Genomic DNA, 20,291 nt, shown 5'->3' on the forward strand with positions numbered 1-20,291 from the left:
TGGTCTATTAAAATTATTAGATTCACTTTATTCTAACTGTACGACTTTGGCAAATAATGTGTGTTGATTTTGTCTTGCTTGTGTACAGTTAGTACGTGTACATTGTTTTCGTCATGGTCAAGATATGTATTCGCAACAGCAAGATTGCATGTACAGATAACAGCTGATACTGAGGTGCTTAGTCCACCTTAATGTTTTAACAAAAAAAAGGGTTTGAAAGTTCTGAATAAATCTCCCGGAATAATATACTGAAAAGTTGACAAGCTTATGGGGCCCCTATGCTCATGGGGCCCCCAGGCAACTGCCTAGCGTGCCCATGCGTTAAGACAGTCCTGATATGCTGGTATGTTTAACTATGCACTGCAAAAATAAGGAATGGCAAAAGATAAATTAATTGAAGTGTCTTGCAATAGCATTATTTCCCTGTAAAATAACAAATTGACAAGTAGATTTATAATATGGAACAAATGAATCACACTTACACTTGTAAACCCAAGTTACAAGGTGCAGCATATATTCAAGATAAATTGCAGAACCCACAGACTGCTAAAGATCTAATTTAAGTCTGGCATACAAGCAGCTGCTCTACTTGTATCAGCAGCAGAATGTGGTTCTGTAAACCATATCCAACCCTCTCTGGCAGATTCCAACATCCGAAGCCATGCAGGGGAGAATGTACTCACACAGCGTAAACAATCTGATTATCCAGAATTCTGGTGAGTTTAAATATAAGTGTATAAGACATCATTCAAAACATTATATCATACTAAACTAGACATAAAAGTACCTAGGACAGTAACGTTTGAGTAAAGGAAAAATGAATAATATATTTATACCCTTCCCTGACTTAAAGCTTACAAAAACCCGAGAGGCTCCTGCTGGCTAAGGATTTCAGAATGCACAGCAAAGACTGGAGGGTAAGTACTGTATGCTTCTTGTGTATAAACAGTTAAATGAATATGCCCTGCAGAATTAACGCAGTAATCTTCAAACGCCTTGGTGACGGAGGATCAGGTTTAGATGATAATATAGAAGGTAGAAATGTTATAATCTTTTGTGATTAATGAAGTATACAAAATTCAGCGCTATAAGGAGAACCCAGGCTGCAGCACAATTTGCTACATATTAACACACCATGCTTCCCTGTCACTAAATGTATCTGTAAATAAATGACAGACTAAGGGCATTGTTGGAAATAGAATGCACTACTAAACTTTAGAATATTTCCCACACGATATCGGTGATAATACGATTGGTTATTTGTAATAAGGCCAGCAATGAATTTCTAATTGCTTTATTAGTCCCATAGAGTGCGAAATGGGCATGTCATAAAAACAGGCCTAGTATTCAGTATGTTAATACATACCGTCTTATCTGGAGCTTGTTGACCGCCTCTGGGGTTGAGATAACAGTACTATTGTTAATAACTTGTTATAATAAGTTGTCCACCAATGTGACTTCTTGATGATTCGTTTTTTGGGTTTGTTTGTTTGTTTTTGTTTATTTACTTGTTTGTTTGTTTGTTTTTAGGGACATTATGGCTAGCGCAGGAAGTGGTCCAATCCTTGTAAACGAATGTGGTGCTAACAACTTCCCCATCAATGAAGGGCAGAAGAATATAGTGGTAGCTACTGGAACACCATGTGCCACTAATCCACTGCCCCAAGGTTTGGATAGGGACCCGGTTTATAACTGGCAGGCGACCAAGAGTTCCCTCAAAGAAAGGTTTGCTTTCCTATTCAACAATGAGCTGCTCAGTGACGTGAAGTTTCTGGTGGGAAAAGGTAGACAGATACAAAAGATTCCGTCACATAAATTTGTCTTGGCCACTGGGAGCGCTGTATTTGATGCCATGTTCAATGGTGGAATGGCCACTACCTCTGCAGAGATTGACTTGCCAGATGTGGAGCCCGCAGCATTCCTAGCCCTTCTCAGGTAGGATGGGATGTCACCAATGTGTTTGCTTTTGTGAAATACATGCAAGTTTAAATAATGTTTTATATAAATTAAAATATACATAAGAGATTCTCAACAAGGAAAACCAAGCATGTTTCACAGAGCCGTAGTTCCTGAGGCAAGAACAGAAAATTGTGCCCCCTTGTGATATTGATCTAGATCTAGTATAAGGACGTTGGGGAATGTAGTGTAGGGGGTAGAAGCAGTAGTGTAGATGGGGATAGGGGTAGTTGTGTAGGGGTAAAGGATTTAGTGTAGAGGACAATAGGGGCTGTAGTGTGAGAAGATAGGGCTTCAGTACAAGGTGGTTAGGGGCTGTAGTATAGTTGGTAGAGACTGTAGTATAGAAGGTAAATGCTGAAGTGTAGAGGGAGATAGGGTCTGTAGTGTGGGAGGATTGGGCTATGGTGTGGGAGGATGGGGTAAGGGGGTTGGTGCTGTAGTGTAGATGAAGATTGGGGTTCTAGTGTGTGAGGATGGGGCCGTAGTGTAAAGGGGTTGGGTGCTGTAGTGTAGAGGACGATAGGGACTGTAGTGTGGGAGGATGGGGTTGTAATGTAAGGAGGTTGGGGCTGCATTGTAGAGGAAGATTGGGACTGTAGTGTGGGAGGATGTGACTATAGTGTAGAGCAGTGTTCCCTAGCCCAATCCTCATGGACCACCAACAGTCCAGGTGTTGTCAGTATCTCCATTGGAATAAAACAGGAAAATACATAAATCCTGGACTGTTGGTGGTCCACGAGGACTGGGTTGTGGAACACTAGTATAGAGGAAGTGGGAAGATGGGGCTGTCGTGTAAAAGGGTTGGTTGCTCTAATGTGGAGGGAGATAGGGGCTGTAGTGTGGGACGACTGGGCTGTAGTGTAAAGGGGTTGGGTGCTGTAGTGTAGAGAGAGATAGGGGCTGCAGTGTGGGAGGATTTGCTTGTATCCAAATATAGGATACTATTTATGTTGTGGAATGCTACAAAATGTTCTCTCATATACATGCCCTTATATGTTAGCTTTTTATTGCTTGCAGTTTGACCATAATGTCCATAACAGCACAGTAAATTGTGGGTAGCACTACATATATGTGAACTCCAAATCCTTTAAAACCTCTTCTAAAAAATGTCCATCTTTAGTAATATTGTAAAGCACTGTGGAATATGTTGGAGCTATATAAATAATAATAATAATAATAATAATAATAAAAAAACATAAATTAACAGCATGCAATTTATCCAGAAATAGAAAATCCCATTGTTGTGCAGGATGCCCATGAGGTCCAAACATGCTCAGATTTGGTTTTATATATTGTATATAATAAACTGAACTTGTTTGAAAATCAGAAATGTATATTATTGCATTCCAATATAAAAGGACACTGTGTCCACCATGGTTGCCATTAGAAATTTTGGGGTCCCTTACAAAGTTCAAGGCCTGGGACTATGGGGCCTTGCCTGTGTCCGCCCATAAGGCCGACCCCGAGTCTGTTTACTAGGAACTCCCACATGTAGTGTATAGGTAATGCCATGCCTGTAGGGGTTGTAGTTTGTATACTGGATGCAGTGTGTGTATGTATAGGAGTTGCAGTGTTTGTATGTGCGTATCAGGGATGCAATGCTGTTTGCATAGTGGATCAAACCACTGTTTGTATAGTGTGTGCATATAGTGGATGCACTATGTAGATTGTAAGCTTGTTTGGACAGAGCCTGGTCCTGTATGTTATACATGTTTTAGAATTCAATGTATTTTTGTTTCCTGTTTTACAGTGCTTTGTTGGTGGTATATAAATAAGGGATTCAGTGTGTATGTATAGTGGATGCAGTGTGTGTATTTAAGGGATATGTTTATAAAGGATGCAGTGTGTGAGTGCATAGTCATACAGTGTGTGTGTGTGTAAGGGTTGCAGTTTCTGTGTAAAGGATATAGTGTGTGCAGGGATGTGTAAGGTATAGTGTGTGAAAATCACAGTGAGAAGCGTGGAAGCGCCTCTAGCTGCTGTCAATGAGACAGCCACTGGAGGCTGGATTAACCCATATGCAAACATAACAGTTTCTCTGAAACTGCTATGTTTACAGCTGCAGGGTTAACCGTAGATGGACCTGGCACCCAGAAGGGTAAAAATCTCACTTAGAGAGGTGCGTGGGTAATTTTAGTATACCTATAATTAGGTGTTACCATGTTTCAATCAGTGCTTACAGTTATTAGTGTAAACAAGAGGAACAAATGAGTAATTAAAAATAAAATTAAGGCATAACAGTGGGTCGCCCTTCAACTTCAGCTCAGATCCAGGTTCTCGGGTCCGATGTGGCGGCGTGAGCCTCTGGGGACGAAGGGTTCAATGTTGGCCAGATCCCAAGATCTGTCAGGGGCATTGGTGGGTGCTCCTGTTGCAGGTAGTGGCAGTTCTAATGCTTCCAGGAATGATTTTGTGTCGGCAGGCGTGCGGAGCGTGTGGGTAGCTCCATTGCTTTTCACCACTAGGGAGCCCGCAGGCCCCCAGCAATACTGCACCCCAGAGGGCCGAACGTGTTGTGTAGCTTTGGAGAGGTCTTAGAAAAAGGCTTAGCTGAGTGTCCTCAAACTGCATAGGCATTTTTTCGCGTAGAGTAGGGACTTGTCGGTGGCTGAGGTGCAGCGCACTATAACATCCCATGGTATGGTGGAAGAGGAGGTACCAGAACCAGGGATACGGTTTATCCCTTCCAGGGTAAGTTTCTTGGCCACCACGGGTCGCAAGATACATGATAGCAGCCTCCGAGTATAGTGAGGCAGCTCCTCCATTGTTTTGATATTTTGATATTATTTCGGCATTGTTGATCCTCTAGGTTAGTCACCCATTGAAAGAGGTTGCACTGCTGGGTATGCAGTTGTTGCACAGAGCCACTGAAGTTGGACACAGTGGTTTGAGTGTCCAGCATAGCTTCCTCCGCGGCTTTGATGCGGTCAGTGTTGGCCTGTATCTCTGTTCTGAGAAGTGCTCGGTCTGCCGCCATCATTTGATGCAGGTCGGAGAGGAGTAATTTGAGATCCCCTTTGGTCGTCGGGGCCGAGCTGTTGGTAAGTTGAAGGCTTGTCGGGTGCTCCCGTTGGGGTGGAGGCGATGTGTCCCGTTCAGGGCTCTGTGGCGTGGGATCAGTTGCCGCTTCAATCTGGTGGGTCTCTGATGGCAGAGTTTTTGGTGCTGCCGTTCATTGGAGCATAGGTTTGATATCCCTGTCGGGTTCTTGTGATCTGCGCCACATATGTAGATTGTGGGGCTGCAGTGTCGTAAGTTGGGATTCCAATTCTCCTGTGTCCTGTGCCTCCAGAAAGCTGTCAAGGAGTGTTTCCAGGCCTCGTGTCTGCGAAGCGTGGTAGGCCCCAGCTTTGCTTTTTGGCTTTGTTTGCCTCTGAATGAACGAGAAAGGCATTGATCTAACTAAACAGATTTCAATTTGTTGGCTTTTCTTCATAAGTAAAATCTTCCATGGCCTGGCCCCTGCAGTATCAGATGCTGGGAGGGACAGCCAGTCACTTCTTCCCAGCCTTTAGAGCCGCGCAGGAGGGAGGAGGCACCAGGAGCAGGGAGTATGCTGATACAGCCCCCCCCCCCCCACATCAGACTCAGCCAGCAGCAGCCCAAACAAGTCACCCTCCTGTAGACAAAAGACATGATAACTGGAGGGTGAATGCAAATGTAAAAATTACAACATGTGTATATATGTGTGTATGTGCCAGTGTGTATGTGTCAGTTTGTTTATATGTGTGTATCTGTGTGCTGATCTTGTGTATGTATACCTGTGTAATTATGTATGTATGTGCATACATCCCAGCAATCAAACACACCCCTGCAAACACAAACATTACATACAAACACAACCCTGAATTCAAACTCCAAAATTATATACAGACACACCCCTTAACTCAAACACCAATACTACACACAAATGTACATCCACATTTAAAAGTCAACACTACATCCAAACACACCCCTGCATGCAAATGAAAACATTACATACAAACACACCCCAGTATTAGAATGCTAAAATTATATACAAACACCAACTTTACACACAAAAGAACACCTGCTTTTAAAAGCCAACACTATATACAATCATACACTACACACAAGCAAACACTACACACAAGTACACCACTGCATTCCAATGGCAACAGTAAATATAAATACACTGCTACATGCACACACATACCATATACAAAAACATGCATTCATTCAAATGCACAAGCACTGCTCACAAATACAACCCAGCAAGGTTCGACAAATGGTAGATCCCCAGCTAGCATAGCATCATGGGAGTTGTACGAGAGATGGGATCTATCTTTTCACCACTCTTGTGCTAGAGGGGGACCTAAACCTTTTCTTGCACCAGGGACCGCTCTGCATTGGTTTTGCCACAGTTGCCTACCCATGGTCTAGAGCAGGCATAGGCAACCTTCGGCACTGCAGATGTTTTAGACTACACCTCCCATGATGCTTTGTTAGCATAATGGGTGTAAGAGCATTATGGGGGATGTAGTCCACAACATCTGGAGTGCTGGAGGTTGCCTATCCCTGGTCTAGAGCAAGGTCATAAATTCATACAACTTTTTCTTGATGCAGCAACAGTCAAAAATGCCATCAGGTAAAAGTCCGTCTAATTACAGCATTTTATTTGGCCAGGGTAAGGTCAACTGTGGCTGGGCAAACCACATAATACATACATAGCCATATGTTACAACTGGAGACAGCCTTTTTCTCTTATTTATTTTGCTCTTCATAGGTCATTAATCTTTTCATTATTGAGTGCTTACCAAAAATGTAAATATTAGAAGCCTACCTGGAAAATTGATATAGGGCACAAAAGAAAATCTTTCAGTCTACAAAAAAATGTACCAGATACATTTACATAAAAAAAATAAAAAAATCTGAAACTTAGTTGTTAATGGAACTACAGCCTTCCATAGTGGTTATGGTGCCAGGAGTGCCCTGCTGCCATCCATTGGTAGGATGTTCAAATAATTTAAGAACAGTTGGCAACTTACCTGGGTCCTACAAGGCACCCACAACTGCATCTGGTCTTCTACAGCAAAAAAAATACAGTTGTCTCTGTAGAGTAAAGCCATTGCAGGACGTTGCTCGGAACTCGAACAGCCTTCTGCAACGGAATAAGTTCGAGTTCCAAGGTTCCACTGTATTCATTCGTTTTTATTATGAGTGGCAATTATGTGGCCAGCTGACACATAATTAACACTCGCAGCACTGACCGTAACTATTTGCCTGCTGGCTACTAGTACTACCAGAAGGCAAGTACCGTCTATACTCGAGTATAAACATTTTTTGTGCTGAAAAAGCCCCCCTTGGCTTATACTCGAGTCACTGTCTGTATTATGGCAACTTACATTGCTCATTACAAGCCCGGCAGTCCTGTTAGGGGCCGGCAGCAAGCTGTTACTTACCTTTACAGCAGTTCCGGTCACCTCCGTTCAGCTCCCCCGTTCAGCTCACAGTGTAAGTCTTGCGAGACCAGCGGCCATCAGAGCGTTGCCACGGGTTACCGTGGCAATGCTCCGCACGGCATGCAGACCGCGAGACTTACACTGTGTGTTGAACGGGGGAGCTGAACGGAGGTGACTGGAGCTGTTGTAAAGGTAAGTAACAGCTTGCTGCCGGCCCCCCCTGCACAGCTCAAGCCACTGGACCACCAGGGAATGTTACAGCCCCCCTCCCTGGCCAGGTAACAAGCAAGGAGGGGGGACAAAATTTTTTTTAAAATAATATTAAAAAAATAAATAAATATGACTACCCACCCAAGCAATGTTAGCACTCTAAGCCTGAAAACTAATGCTTTAACCTTTAAGCCTGCTCGTATGTTGTTTCAGTTAATGTCTTTTAATCTATTATTGTTACCTAATCAGAGTAATGCCTTGTTTACTAATATTATAAAATTGTGCAGATTATCTGTGTGCCATGTTTGACACTGAAAGAGTCTATTTCGCTTCTGACTGCTGTTGTGGCAAATTAAGCTCGTTTGTATCACTTGCACAAGAAAAATAAAGAATTTAAAAAAATAAATAAATAAATAAATAAATACATAAAAAATTATATTAAAATTAAAAAAATATTAAAAATACAAAAAATGCCCTCACCACACCCAGTTTACACACACTACACAAACACACAAACACACACACACTCTGCATTATATCATACAGTGCACATAACTGTGCTAAGAGGTATTCCACCGAGATATGGTGCTGGGCAACTAAATGTCCATAGGGGAGTTAGGCAACAGTGTGTGTGTATATAATGCAGAGTGTGTGTTTGTATGAGTTTGTGTGTACATAATGCAGAGTGTGTGTTTGTATGAGTGTGTGTGTGTATATAATGCAGAGTGTGTGTGTATATAATGCACAGTGTGTGTGTATATAATGCACACACTCTGCATTATATACACACACACTCATACAAACACACACTCTGCGTTATATACACACACACTTATACAAACACACACACACTCTGCATTATATACACACACACTCATACAAACACACAGTCTGCATTATATATACACACACAGTCTGCATTATATACACACACTGCATTCATACAAACACACATTCCGCATTCATTATATACACACACTACACAAACACACTCTGCATTCATTATATACACACACTGCATTCATTATATATGCACACTGTAAATAAATATTCAATTAATGTAATTTTATTGGGATCTAATTTTATTTAGAAATTTACCAGTAGTTGCTGCATTTCCCACCATAGTCTTATACTCGAGTCAATAAGTTTTCCCAGTTTTTTGTGTTAAAATTATATGCCTCGGCTTATATTCGGGTCGACTTATACTCGAGTATATACGGTTTAGTTTAGTTTTGATTTAATTTTTTTGCCCGAATTTCAAGCATTTGTGTCTAGATTACACCTGCTGCACTCCAAATTTATTGACATCCCTACAGCGAGGAGTGTTTCAACCTAACAACCAAATCAAGGTCTGTTGGTAGGCCCTGAGAAACGGTTTGAAAGGATGTTAGCTTATGGGCAGACTATGATAAAGAAACAATTGGATAACTAAAAGAATTCTTGAAACTGTAATGATATGCTGAATAATCGTAGAGAGTACACTGCAGACACTGCAGACTTGTCCTTTCAGCTGAACCCTCAAGCTATCCAAATACAAAATTACATATAATAAATCATTTACACAATCACTGATCACGAGACAGAACTTGACCAATGTGTTCTGTTTTGTTTTTTTGTTTTTTTGTTTTTCTGACTTCCAGCTCATAAAACAACTATAGGGTAGTGTCTGCCTAAACTAATGTATCCAAATCGATGGCACTCCCTGTTACAATATCTGTAACACACAGGGTAGTGTCTGCCTAAACTAATTTATCCAAATCGATTGCACTCCCTGTTACAATATCTGTAACACACAGGGTAGTGTCTGCCTAAACTAATGTATCCAAATCGATGGCACTCCCTGTTACAATATCTGTAACACACAGGGTAGTGTCTGCCTAAACTAATGTATCCAAATCGATGGCACTCCCTGTTACAATATCTGTATAACTGGAACACTACAGAAGATTTACCAATATATATGCTATATATATTGAAAAATAATAATTTATATAGCGACTCAATTACATCATCACATTAATGGACTCCAGGCCCCCAATGCATGTCTGAAGGAGGTACCATAATATTTTTTTCAGGTAGTAGTTTACTGAATGCAATGAGTTTAAGCATATGCAGTATTTAGTGACAGAAGAGTGCAATGAGAATTCAGTGTTCCTGAGTATGACATCAAGTCATATAAATCTTCTTAAACCTGATGACTCACCTGCAGTAAGAAATCCCATCCATGTCTAAATAACCATCTGCTCTGTTCATTTAGTGTTTTAAAACCTCTATACAGTTAAATTATCCCCAAACCCAGGTGTGATGCTAATATTTTGGCATGAGAGAATAGCTTAGAGACAGATTATTCTACTTGGTGAGTTAGTTTGAGACTAAAAATTTTAGATTAGTGTGATAGAGGTTTTCTCCCCTTTTACATGAATGCTCACGTCAACATTTGTGTTTTGTTGCAATGAACATTTAATCCACTCCATCATCACTTATCATATGCCGTGAAAAGTCTAGATGGCCTGTGGATGGGACCTGAGACCTAGTGTCCTGCCCAGATATTGTGGGCACTTTTATGGACTCATTCAGTCAGCCAAAACACTGTTGCCAAACTCCCCTATGGACATTTATTTGCCCAGCACCATATCTCGGTGGAATACCTCTTCGCACAGTTATGTGTACTGTATGAATTATTTCAATACTCTAATCAGTCACAAGATTAAAACTAACTGCCTTATATCGTGTACATCTCCCCGTGCTACCATAACAGCTCTGATACATCGAAAGCATGTTCAAAATACAGATAAACAACTTATAATAACCTATCTTAGCAAACAAATAGGGGGATTCATTTACACCATATGGCCGTATTGTGTTAAGCCCACCACTACATCACAGTACCCCAATATTGGTGGGTCCTACACTAATTTTAACATGGGAGATTCATATGCTAACTTGCAATACTTACTGCTTAAATTGCTTCCAGGAACTCCTTAATTTTTGCTTTCTTGTGGTCACCTCAAAAGTGGCACCTATAGTGTATGGGTGGGGTGCTCAGCCCAATAGGAATCTAGTTTGGATTCCAAATATACAAAGGGAAATTATGGGCAAACCTGGAACATTCATTTTGAATAAACTGATCAGCCACAACATTTAAACCACCTACCTAATATCGTTAACGTCTCTCCCGTGTTGCCAAAACAGCTCTGATGCGTCAAACGCATGGACTCCACATGATCTCTGAACATGTACTGTGGTATCTAGCATCAAGCAGCAGATATTTAAGTACTGCAAACTGTGAGGAAGGGCTTCTCTGGATCCGATTTGTTGTTCCAGCACATCCCACAGATGCTCAATTGGATTAAGATCTGGGGAATTTGGAGGCCAAGGCAACACCTTGAACTCTTTTATATGTTTCATAAACAATTCCTGAACATTTTTTGCAGTGTGACAGGGTGCATTATCCTGTTGAAAGAGTCCACTGTCATCAGAGAACACCAATACCATGAAGTGATGTACGTGGTCTGCAACACTCTCTAGATAGGTAGTATGTGTCAAAGTAACATCAACATGAATGCCAGGTCCCAAGGTTTTGTCCAGATTTCTTTAAGCAATTTGAGCTACAATAGCTCTTCTGTGTGATCAGACCAGATGGGCTAGTCTTCGCTACCAATTTCATCATGATGCTGGCTTATCTGTTAACCTTTCTTGCACCACTTTTGGTAGGTACTAAATACTGAATATCAGGAAAATACCACAAGACTTGCCATTTTGGAGATGCTCTGACCCAGTGGTCTAATTATCACTCTTTGCCATTGTCTAAGTCACTCAGATCTTTTTGTTTGCCCATTTTTCTTGCTTTCAACACTTGAAATGCAAGAACTGACTGTTCACTTACAGGTGCCATTGTAACAATTTAATCAACATTTTTCACCTGTCAGTTGTTTTAAGGTTATGGCTGATCAGTGTATATTTTGATATATTGGCAAACAATGGAGATTGCAGTCAGTGTGCTCATAGCGAGCCAGGGACAGTCACCATTGTTTTCATCATAGTTGGTAAATAGCCTTCAAGCAAAAGTGGAAGAAGGAATTCTAGAATACTCACAGTAATAAACCATCATTTTACAAAAACAGTGTACAGACTACATATGTCAATTGGCTTCTATTAGTCGTATAATAGTTACAATCACATACACGTGTAACCAGTTCCGTCTTGCTTTTTGTTCACTAACAGACAAGAACACACACAGAGAACATTCTATATTCTCTAGAAAGATTATGCCCACAGGAGTTCTACACTTGGAATTACCAACTTGAAATGTCAACAAATCTAAAGTCTACTTGCAAGATGCTATATTTCAACTGACTAATTTTAGGGATTAATACACTAAAAATAGACATGACAAAACAGCAGATGGAAAAAGGTCTCAAGGATGAGTGGATGATGAGGAATTCCTGGCTATTTTAATACTCAAAATGCAAAACAAGTTAGCATTTATAAACACATGTACGTATAAATATACAGTTTACAGCAGACCATGTATTGAGAAGCTGATGTAATTAAGGATGGGGTCTAAACAAATAGTAAACATGGAATTAGTTCAATGCATATGTCAATATTGCTCTTAAAGATCATTGTATAACAATATTTTAATACTTGGAACACGAAGCTCAATCCAGCAGTCATGGACTACACCAGTCAATATTCACATAATCCTCACAATCAATGCCACTTTGGGTTATCCAAAAAGGTTTGAATTTGAAGTAGCAAATTAAAATAAATCATTTGTGGCATTTCAGATGTTAAGGTAGTTCACAAAGTTGTATATCCTCTGACATTTCGTTCACATGCATCTCCTTTTATTCTTTGGAGCTACTCTGTCAATCCCTGCTGTATTGTAAATAGGACATCCTGAACACCGCTGGACTTCCATCATTTTCTGCATTCATTTCTATACAACTTAGAAGGGCACCGTTCGGTGAAATCATTCGTCTGGATGAGGGGAACAAGCTCCAGAGTAAGGCTATATACTCTGTTCGGTAGTTTGTTCGTTTACAAACTACCAAACTAGACCGACCGCAAGCCCTGATTCTCTGTAACTGTTTTGGGCATGGGACCATGCCTGCAGTCAGTCAAATAAATGACTTTCAGGAAATTCCTGAACCCTTGAACTGTTCTGGGTGATTTTTGGATATGTTGGTCACCCAGATCAGGGCTATGTTTTTTATGTGCTTGGAGATAATTGGATTAGAATTAGTACAGTAACTGATCCAATTATCTCCCATTACAGAGGAGGGATTGTATGCTTGTATATGGAAATGTCATGTATTTAAACACCTTTATCAATGGTCTGTGACTTGTGCTGCAGTCCCCCACAAGGTCCAGGTGAGTGCCTCTTGCATGGGGACATGCATATAAGGCCAGTTGTGGCTGCCATTAAAGTATTCCAGCTTGTTCTCCAAAACTGTGTGTCGTCCTGTTATTGGAGGAAAGGAAGATTTAACCTCTGTGTCTGCTATTCCAGCTTGCAGGGGATTCAATGGGAAAGTCCTTGTAAGGACTAGAGCTCCCAGGACTAAGTGTTGTCCAGTGCCTGGGGGTGTCTAGAGCGAATTTCCCATTCGGCTCCAGGAGGGAGTGGTTCCAGGACCCCAGTCAAGCCACAGCGACTGTGGGCAGATGGGCTGCAGTTTGTCCCCTGTTCCAGCTAGGAAGCGGTCCTTGGCGGAGGTACCCAGCCAAGCTACAGCCTGCTTATGGCAGTTTTTATTTATAAATGAGGTCCTATGCAAACTTCTTTTTATTGGCCCCAAATAGGGTTACCACCTGGCCGTTATTTTACCAGTACAGCTGGTATTTGAAGCGGTCTGACCAATGCCGGAAATTTAAAAATACCAGCTAGGCAAAGCAGGCATTTTTTTTTTCTGGCGACAGTCTGGGAGAGTGATCAAAGTAATGGAGCCAAAATATCCATCTCTATCATGCATTAAAGGTACACTCATTGCTGTATGCACACAATGACACAACATTCCCACCCTGGACAAACACAACCATACACACACTCAGACACATTATGGACACTCATTAGACAGAACATTTATTCAGAATCCTACAAGTACCACAGTTATCTCTCATCATCACTCCCTAGCCCCCGAAATCTCTCCTCAATCCCACATTATTTTTCCCCAGTCGTTTCACCCTAGATGACATATATGATCTCTACCCTGTCCCAATATATCTCTGCCCTCATCCTCTAATTTTATCTTTCTAATCTCTTCTCTACCTCGTATAACTATGCAGTTGGCTCTTCTCGTTCCTTTGCAGCCTAATCCAGTGTGGCTGGTGTCCGTTTAGTAAAACAGAGGTGGGAACTGTTGCCAGCCAGACAAGGTTGATGGCTGCACAGAGAGCAGAAGCTTTGACATCTAGGCCCCACTACAAAATTAACTTGTGGGCAGCCAGAGGGGATAGAGGTGGGTTGCCTACTTACTGGTCAGTTGTGGAGTTCTTTGAACTCCCCAGCCAGCAAAAATTCATCTCAAACAACATTTTCATTCCTTGTCCTTTCTGGTAAGATAACTAGAGTATTTCTGTTATACAGACAGGGACTTCATTAGAGTATAATAGGAAAGCAAAACAAGATGCTGACTTAAAGTAGTATCTTAAAAGCACTGTCACTTTAATTGCTAGTTATGGCACTTCATTTTTGAAATTGTTTTTGCTCACATTTTGAGTGATATATGCTGATCATCCACAACATTAAAATCACTGGCAGGTGAAGTAAATAACATTGATTACATCGTTACTATGGCACCTGTTAAGGGGTGGGATATATTAGGCAGCAAGAAGTAGTCAGGTTTTGAATTTCATGTGTTGGAAGCAGGAAAAATTGGCAAGTGAAAAGATCTAAGTGACTTTGACGAGGGCCAATAGTGATAGCTAGACAACTGGGTCAGAACATCTTCAAAAATTCAAGGTAAAATGGCAAGTCTTGTGGGGTGCTCTTGGTATATATAGGTTAGTACCTACTAAAAGTGGTGCATGGAAGGACAACAGGTGAACCGACGTCAGAGTCATGGTCAACCAAGGCTCACTGATGTACGTGGGGAGTGAAGGTTAGCCTTCTGGTCCGATCACACAGAAGGACTACTGTAGCTCAAATTGCTAAAATAAAAACCTGGACAAAGTTCTGCTGGGAAACCTTAAGTCCTGGCATTTATGTGGATGTTACTTTGATACTTACCACCTACCTAGAGATTTTGCCGACCATATATCCCCCTTCATGGCAATAATGTTCCTTGATGGCAGTGACCTCTCTCAGCAGAATAATGCACCGTTCTACACTGCCAAAAAAATTCAGGAATGGTGTGAGGGACATATAGAAGAGTTCAAAGTATTGCCTTGGCCTCCAAATTCCCAAGATCTCAATTAATTGAGCATCTATGGGCTGGCACAACAAATACAATCCATGGAGGCCCCACCTCATAACCTGCAAGACTTAAAGGATCTTGTCACGGCCCCCGGCTTGCGGCTGCATGTGGTCGCACCCGATTGGTGTGACCACGCTTACAGGTTGGAAGACTTACCTTTTCAGCAACGAGCCAGGGACAGACCCGCTGGGGCATCAGTCCCCTCCACATGCAGGAGCCAAAATGGCGCAGACCACGAGGTCACAGCCATTTGTAGCTCCGCCTCCAAAGGCCACGCAACCATGCATGTGACGTCACAACATCGACGCACCCGCACATTCTGGGGTCAGAGGTCAAGCTCTTACCAATCACAGCCCAAGGAGGGGTATTTAAACCCCTGAATTTCCCTAGCTCATTGCCCTGTCGTGGTTTCTGTTCCTGGTTCCCGCAAGTGTGTTTTCTTGTGCTTGTTATTGATATTCCTGATATTCTGACCTTGGCTATTCCTGACTATTCTGATCTCTGGTTTCCCTGACTTGGCTTTCTTATCGATCTTGTGTATTTCTGGCTTCCTTGACCTTGGCTTTCCCTTGACTATTCTCTGTCTTTCAACGTATTAATTCGGCCATTCTAAGGACCAGTTTATGTTTTGTCTATTTTTCTATTCCATGTAGATGTTACATAGTTTTGCGTGTTGGATTACATTAGTAGTCGTGACAGATCTGCTATGATGTCTGCCACATACCACTAGACATGTTCAGAGGTTTTGTGGTGTCCATGCCTCAATGCATCTTCTGGCAGCATGAGGGGGACCTACACAATATTAGGTAGGTAGTATTAATGTTGTGGCTGGTGATCAGTGTATATTAACAATACATTTACAATGGTTTAATTTAACTTAATTTATATTCATTTAGTACTGTCAGTATTTCAGTAACTGTTTGTGTCCAGTATTTAAATGAGTGTAGGACCCACCAATATTAGAGTACTGTGACGTAATGGTGGGCTTAACATTATAAGTCCATTTTTGCTTGCTGATTAAGTAGCCTTGTAAATTTTAAAACTGTACTTTTGTGTGTGCTGTTTATTAATTTGTATGTTGTATAGATTTTGGTCTTTCCAGCAAGCACCACTGCTAAATAATGCATTTCCCGGGTGTTCCTTCAATTCCTTGTTTTTCTATTATTTTCAGTATGACAATGCACAATGTTATTATTATTTTTTTTTCTTGTTAGGTTCCTTTACTCAGATGAAGTACAGATTGGTCCAGAAACAGTGATGACCACACTGTACACTGCTAAAAAATATGCAGTGCCTGCACTGGAGGCGCACTGCGTGGACTTTCTCACCAAACATCTCAGGGCAGATAATGCCTTCATGCTGCTGACACAGGTATATCAATGTCAGTCCTTCCCTAGAGCAAACTGATGGGAATGGCACAAAATCACATGACCTGAATAGATTCACAGAACACTGGTATAATTGATCACCAAGAGCAGGGCCAGATTAAGAGCCCAGTGGGCCTGGTGCTGACAATTATGATGGGCCTAATTTCAAAATCTTATTGACCAAAAACACTAAAACAGTCCTACCTCCTAAGCATCATGTATCTGATGGAGATGGTGTTGGAGGGAAACTCATAGGCTGCAGCTATGAAAATACATACCCTATGCTAATCTCATGCTTTCATCTTTCAAGAAACCCATACCCCCTAACAGCAGTGTCCGGTAAAGCAGGAAGTCTATGGATGGGGTAAAAAGGGTGGGCCACTGACACAAATCACATAACAGGAACTGCTGAAAGGGAAGAACATACACAAAAAGGGGACATGTCTGTGTCCCCATGTCTCCCAGTCCCTTAGTGTCTGTGTCCCCATGTCACTAGGACACTAGGGGACATTGAGAGACATTGGGACACTTAGAGACATTGGGACACTGTGAGACATGGGGACACTGAGACACTGGGAGAGACATGGGACACTGAGATACATAGAGAGAATAGGGGACTCTGGGAGACTAGGGGACTCTGGGAGACTAGGGACACAGACACTAGGGACACTGAGAGACATGGAGAAATGGGGACACTGGGTGACTGTGGGACACAAGGGGACACTGGGAGACATGGGGTACTGAGACACTGTGATACATATGGGACACTGTGATATATAGGGGACACTGGAGACTTGATAAAGACCTGGGTACAGGTCAACATTTTGCGGTGTCCAATAAACCTGCTTAAATCTATCACAGTGAGTGCCTGAGATTTTTTTCTTTTGTACTAGGTGACACTGAGACACTGGGAGACTAGAGGACTTTGGGAGACTAGGAAACACTGAGACACTAGGGACACTGGCACACTACGGACATTGAGAGACACCAGGGACACTGGGAGACATGGGGACACTGAGATACTAGGGACACTGGCTGGGAGACATGGGGACACTGGGAGTGCCCCATGTCTCCAAGGTCTCAAAGTCACCCAGTGTTCCCATGTCTCCCTGTGTCCCCTAGTGTCTCAGTGTCCCCTAGTGTCTCAGTGTCCCCTAGTGTTTGTATCCCCATGTCTCCCAGTGTCCCTCAGAGTCTGTGTCCCCATGTCTCCCAGTGTCCCAATGTCACTAGGACACTAGGGGACACTTAGAGACATTGGGACACTGTGAGACATGGGGACACAGACACTGGGAGAGACATGGGGACACTGAGATACATAGGGACACTGGGAGACTAGGGGACTCTGGGAGACTAGGGACACAGACACTAGGGACACTGAGAGACACCAGGGACACTGGGAGACTAGGGGCCACTGGGAGACATGGGGCCACTGTGTCCCTAATGTCTCAGGGTTGCCATGTTCCCCGGTGTCCCTATGTCTACCAATGTCTCAGCATCCCCAAGTCTCTCACCGTCCCCATGTCTCGCAGGCTCAGAGCTGCAGTCTGCACTCTCTGTGCAGAACTGCTCCCCCGTAGATCAGTGAGTAGAGAGAGGCAGGGAGTGAGATGCTGTAACTTCTTATCCCTGCCTCTCTCCACACAAACAGCGACCCCTACTCGCCAGTGCTGGTATTGCAGAATAATCTTGGTTTATACTGAGACAGTCATTTGTATTGCCGGTATTACTACAATACCGGCACCGGCTAGACAGCCTTAAATAAATGAGAAATACTTCTGAGAAATACCTGGCAACCATAAGAAATACATGAGAAATACCTGGCAACCCTAAGAGTAGTGTGTGTAAAAAAAAATATATATATATTTTTTTAAATCAATGGGCCTATTCCATGGGCCTAGGCCTGGAGCTGCAGCTATGTTAATCCGGCCCTGACCAAGAGTTGAAAGACAGATCAAAGATGGAAACATATAATGGACTGAGGGACATTGTTTGATTTCTTTACTGGAATAAAGTATTGACACAATGAGTAAAAATTACATTTAACTCTTTCAGTTTCAGTGATGACACAAATTGCTCTGTTTATGATACACCAGCATTGCTGGTTATAATCTAACACAGGGGTACCCAACCCAGTCCTCAAGTAACCCTTACCATGCCAGGATTTAGGGATTACCCTGTTGTGTCTAAAGTGTTTTTTTTTCTTTTTCTAAAAACACCTTAGACACAAAAATCCTGGCATGGTAGGGGCTACTTAAGGACTGGCTTGGGAACCACTGATCTAACATATTCATTTTGAGAAGGAAGGGCTGCATTGCTTTCAAGTAGAGGATATCTGAGGTTTTGTTTCTGGGTCATTTGTGTTTTCTATCCAGCTACCGCTCAACATACGAACTCTTGCATGCCTGTCTATAAATAAAGCATAAGTCACATGTTGCCTTGTCATGAATATATAGTACATATTCATGGAAATATTGTGAATGAGCTTAGCGATGCTTTAAATTCAGATCATAGCCAGAGACTTGGTAAATTCAGTGCACAGGTCACAAGAGGTCATGCATTTCTGAGTGACATGAATGGATATTTAGGCATTCTGAGCCATGCAGTGAAAGTCCATCAACTTGAGCAACCTAAATATTGCCCCTGGTTTGTGTCAATATAGATCTTCAAACATGTTACACTACAACTCGGATGCTCACAGCCAGCAAGCTGTAATGGGACTACGTTAAGATAACGGCTTGCTGTCGGGAAATGGAGTTATATCTGGACATTAGTTATGGGGGATCAGCTTAAACCTTGTTTAGTCTTTTAGATATTGACTCATGACTCTGAAATCTAAATAGGTTCTTGTGGGTCATGTAGGGAGACCTTCAGGTTATATTTATGAGGAGAAAAATAGCTTACCTTCAAATTAACCGAAGTTGTCCACATGGGGCGACAAACATGTTTCTTCTAGTTGGAGATGCAATGTAAATGTCATTCCGTGTTAATGTAGACAATTTGGCCATTGTTAGTAGAGTTCATGTGGAAACATTGTAACCAGTCAAGGCTTCTCCTGCTTATGAAATACATGTAGTTATGACTCCTAACTAGCAAAGCATGCCTATCAATTCTCATGGGTAGAGTCTAATTAAACAAACTATGGAAAAATCAAGAGTGAAATATATTTGCACTTTTTTTGATTTATTTTTGGAGAGATGTATCACGTTCCATGTGTACACAACTTTTATATCACGCACAATAGTTTTAGAGACTATAGACTTGTGCCTGTAGACAACAATAACAGAAGAGCTTGGAGTGAATGCTCTCACTTTCATCATACATTACAACATTTACTTACTTGATCTTTTACTGTGTAAATCCCTAATTCACTTATATTTCTTTTTTCTTCAATACATTCACTCTTAGGCTCGGTTGTTTGATGAACCGCAGCTTGCCAGTCTCTGTTTAGACACCATAGACAAGAGCACAGTGGATGCTATCAGTGCAGAAGGATTCACTGATATTGATATAGGTAAGTTCTGAACAAGTGCTTAGAAATCTTAAAAAGCAGAAGTGAGATACTCAAACAGTCACTCTAAGTACAGCCACAACATTAAAACCACCTGCCTAATATTGTGTAGGACACCTTCACGCTGCCACAAGACCTCTGAACGTGTCCTATGGTTTCTGGCACCAAGACATTAGCAGCAGATCCTTAAAGTCCTGCAAGTAGCGAGGATTGGAGTACATCTGATTTTTTGCACATCCCACAGATGCTCAATCGGATTGAGATCTGGGGAATTTGGAAGCAAAGGCAACACTTTGAACTCTTTGTCGTGTTCCTCAAACCATTCCTGAACATTTTCTAGTGTGGCAGGGTACATCATCTTGCTGAAAGAGACCACTGCCATCAAGCAACACCATTGTCATGA

At 41.9% G+C, this 20,291-nt stretch overlaps 1 protein-coding gene across 2 annotated transcripts in view; it reads left to right on the plus strand.

The window, feature by feature from the left end:
* Positions 1-619: 619 nt before the first annotated feature.
* BTBD1 (BTB domain containing 1) overlaps positions 620-20,291 on the plus strand; it is a 32,687-nt gene continuing 13,015 nt past the window's right edge. For both annotated transcript variants that reach the window (XM_063448984.1, XM_063448985.1), the window contains exons 1-5: positions 620-716; positions 854-917; positions 1,531-1,935; positions 16,225-16,381; positions 19,786-19,891. In XM_063448984.1, coding sequence (XP_063305054.1) covers positions 662-716; positions 854-917; positions 1,531-1,935; positions 16,225-16,381; positions 19,786-19,891 — 787 coding nt within the window. In that variant the 5' untranslated portion in view covers positions 620-661. The remainder of the gene's footprint in view (positions 717-853; positions 918-1,530; positions 1,936-16,224; positions 16,382-19,785; positions 19,892-20,291) is intronic.

The sequence above is a fragment of the Pelobates fuscus genome, chromosome 3 (genome assembly GCF_036172605.1).
Source record: "Pelobates fuscus isolate aPelFus1 chromosome 3, aPelFus1.pri, whole genome shotgun sequence".
NCBI classification, from domain to species: Eukaryota; Metazoa; Chordata; class Amphibia; order Anura; family Pelobatidae; genus Pelobates; species Pelobates fuscus.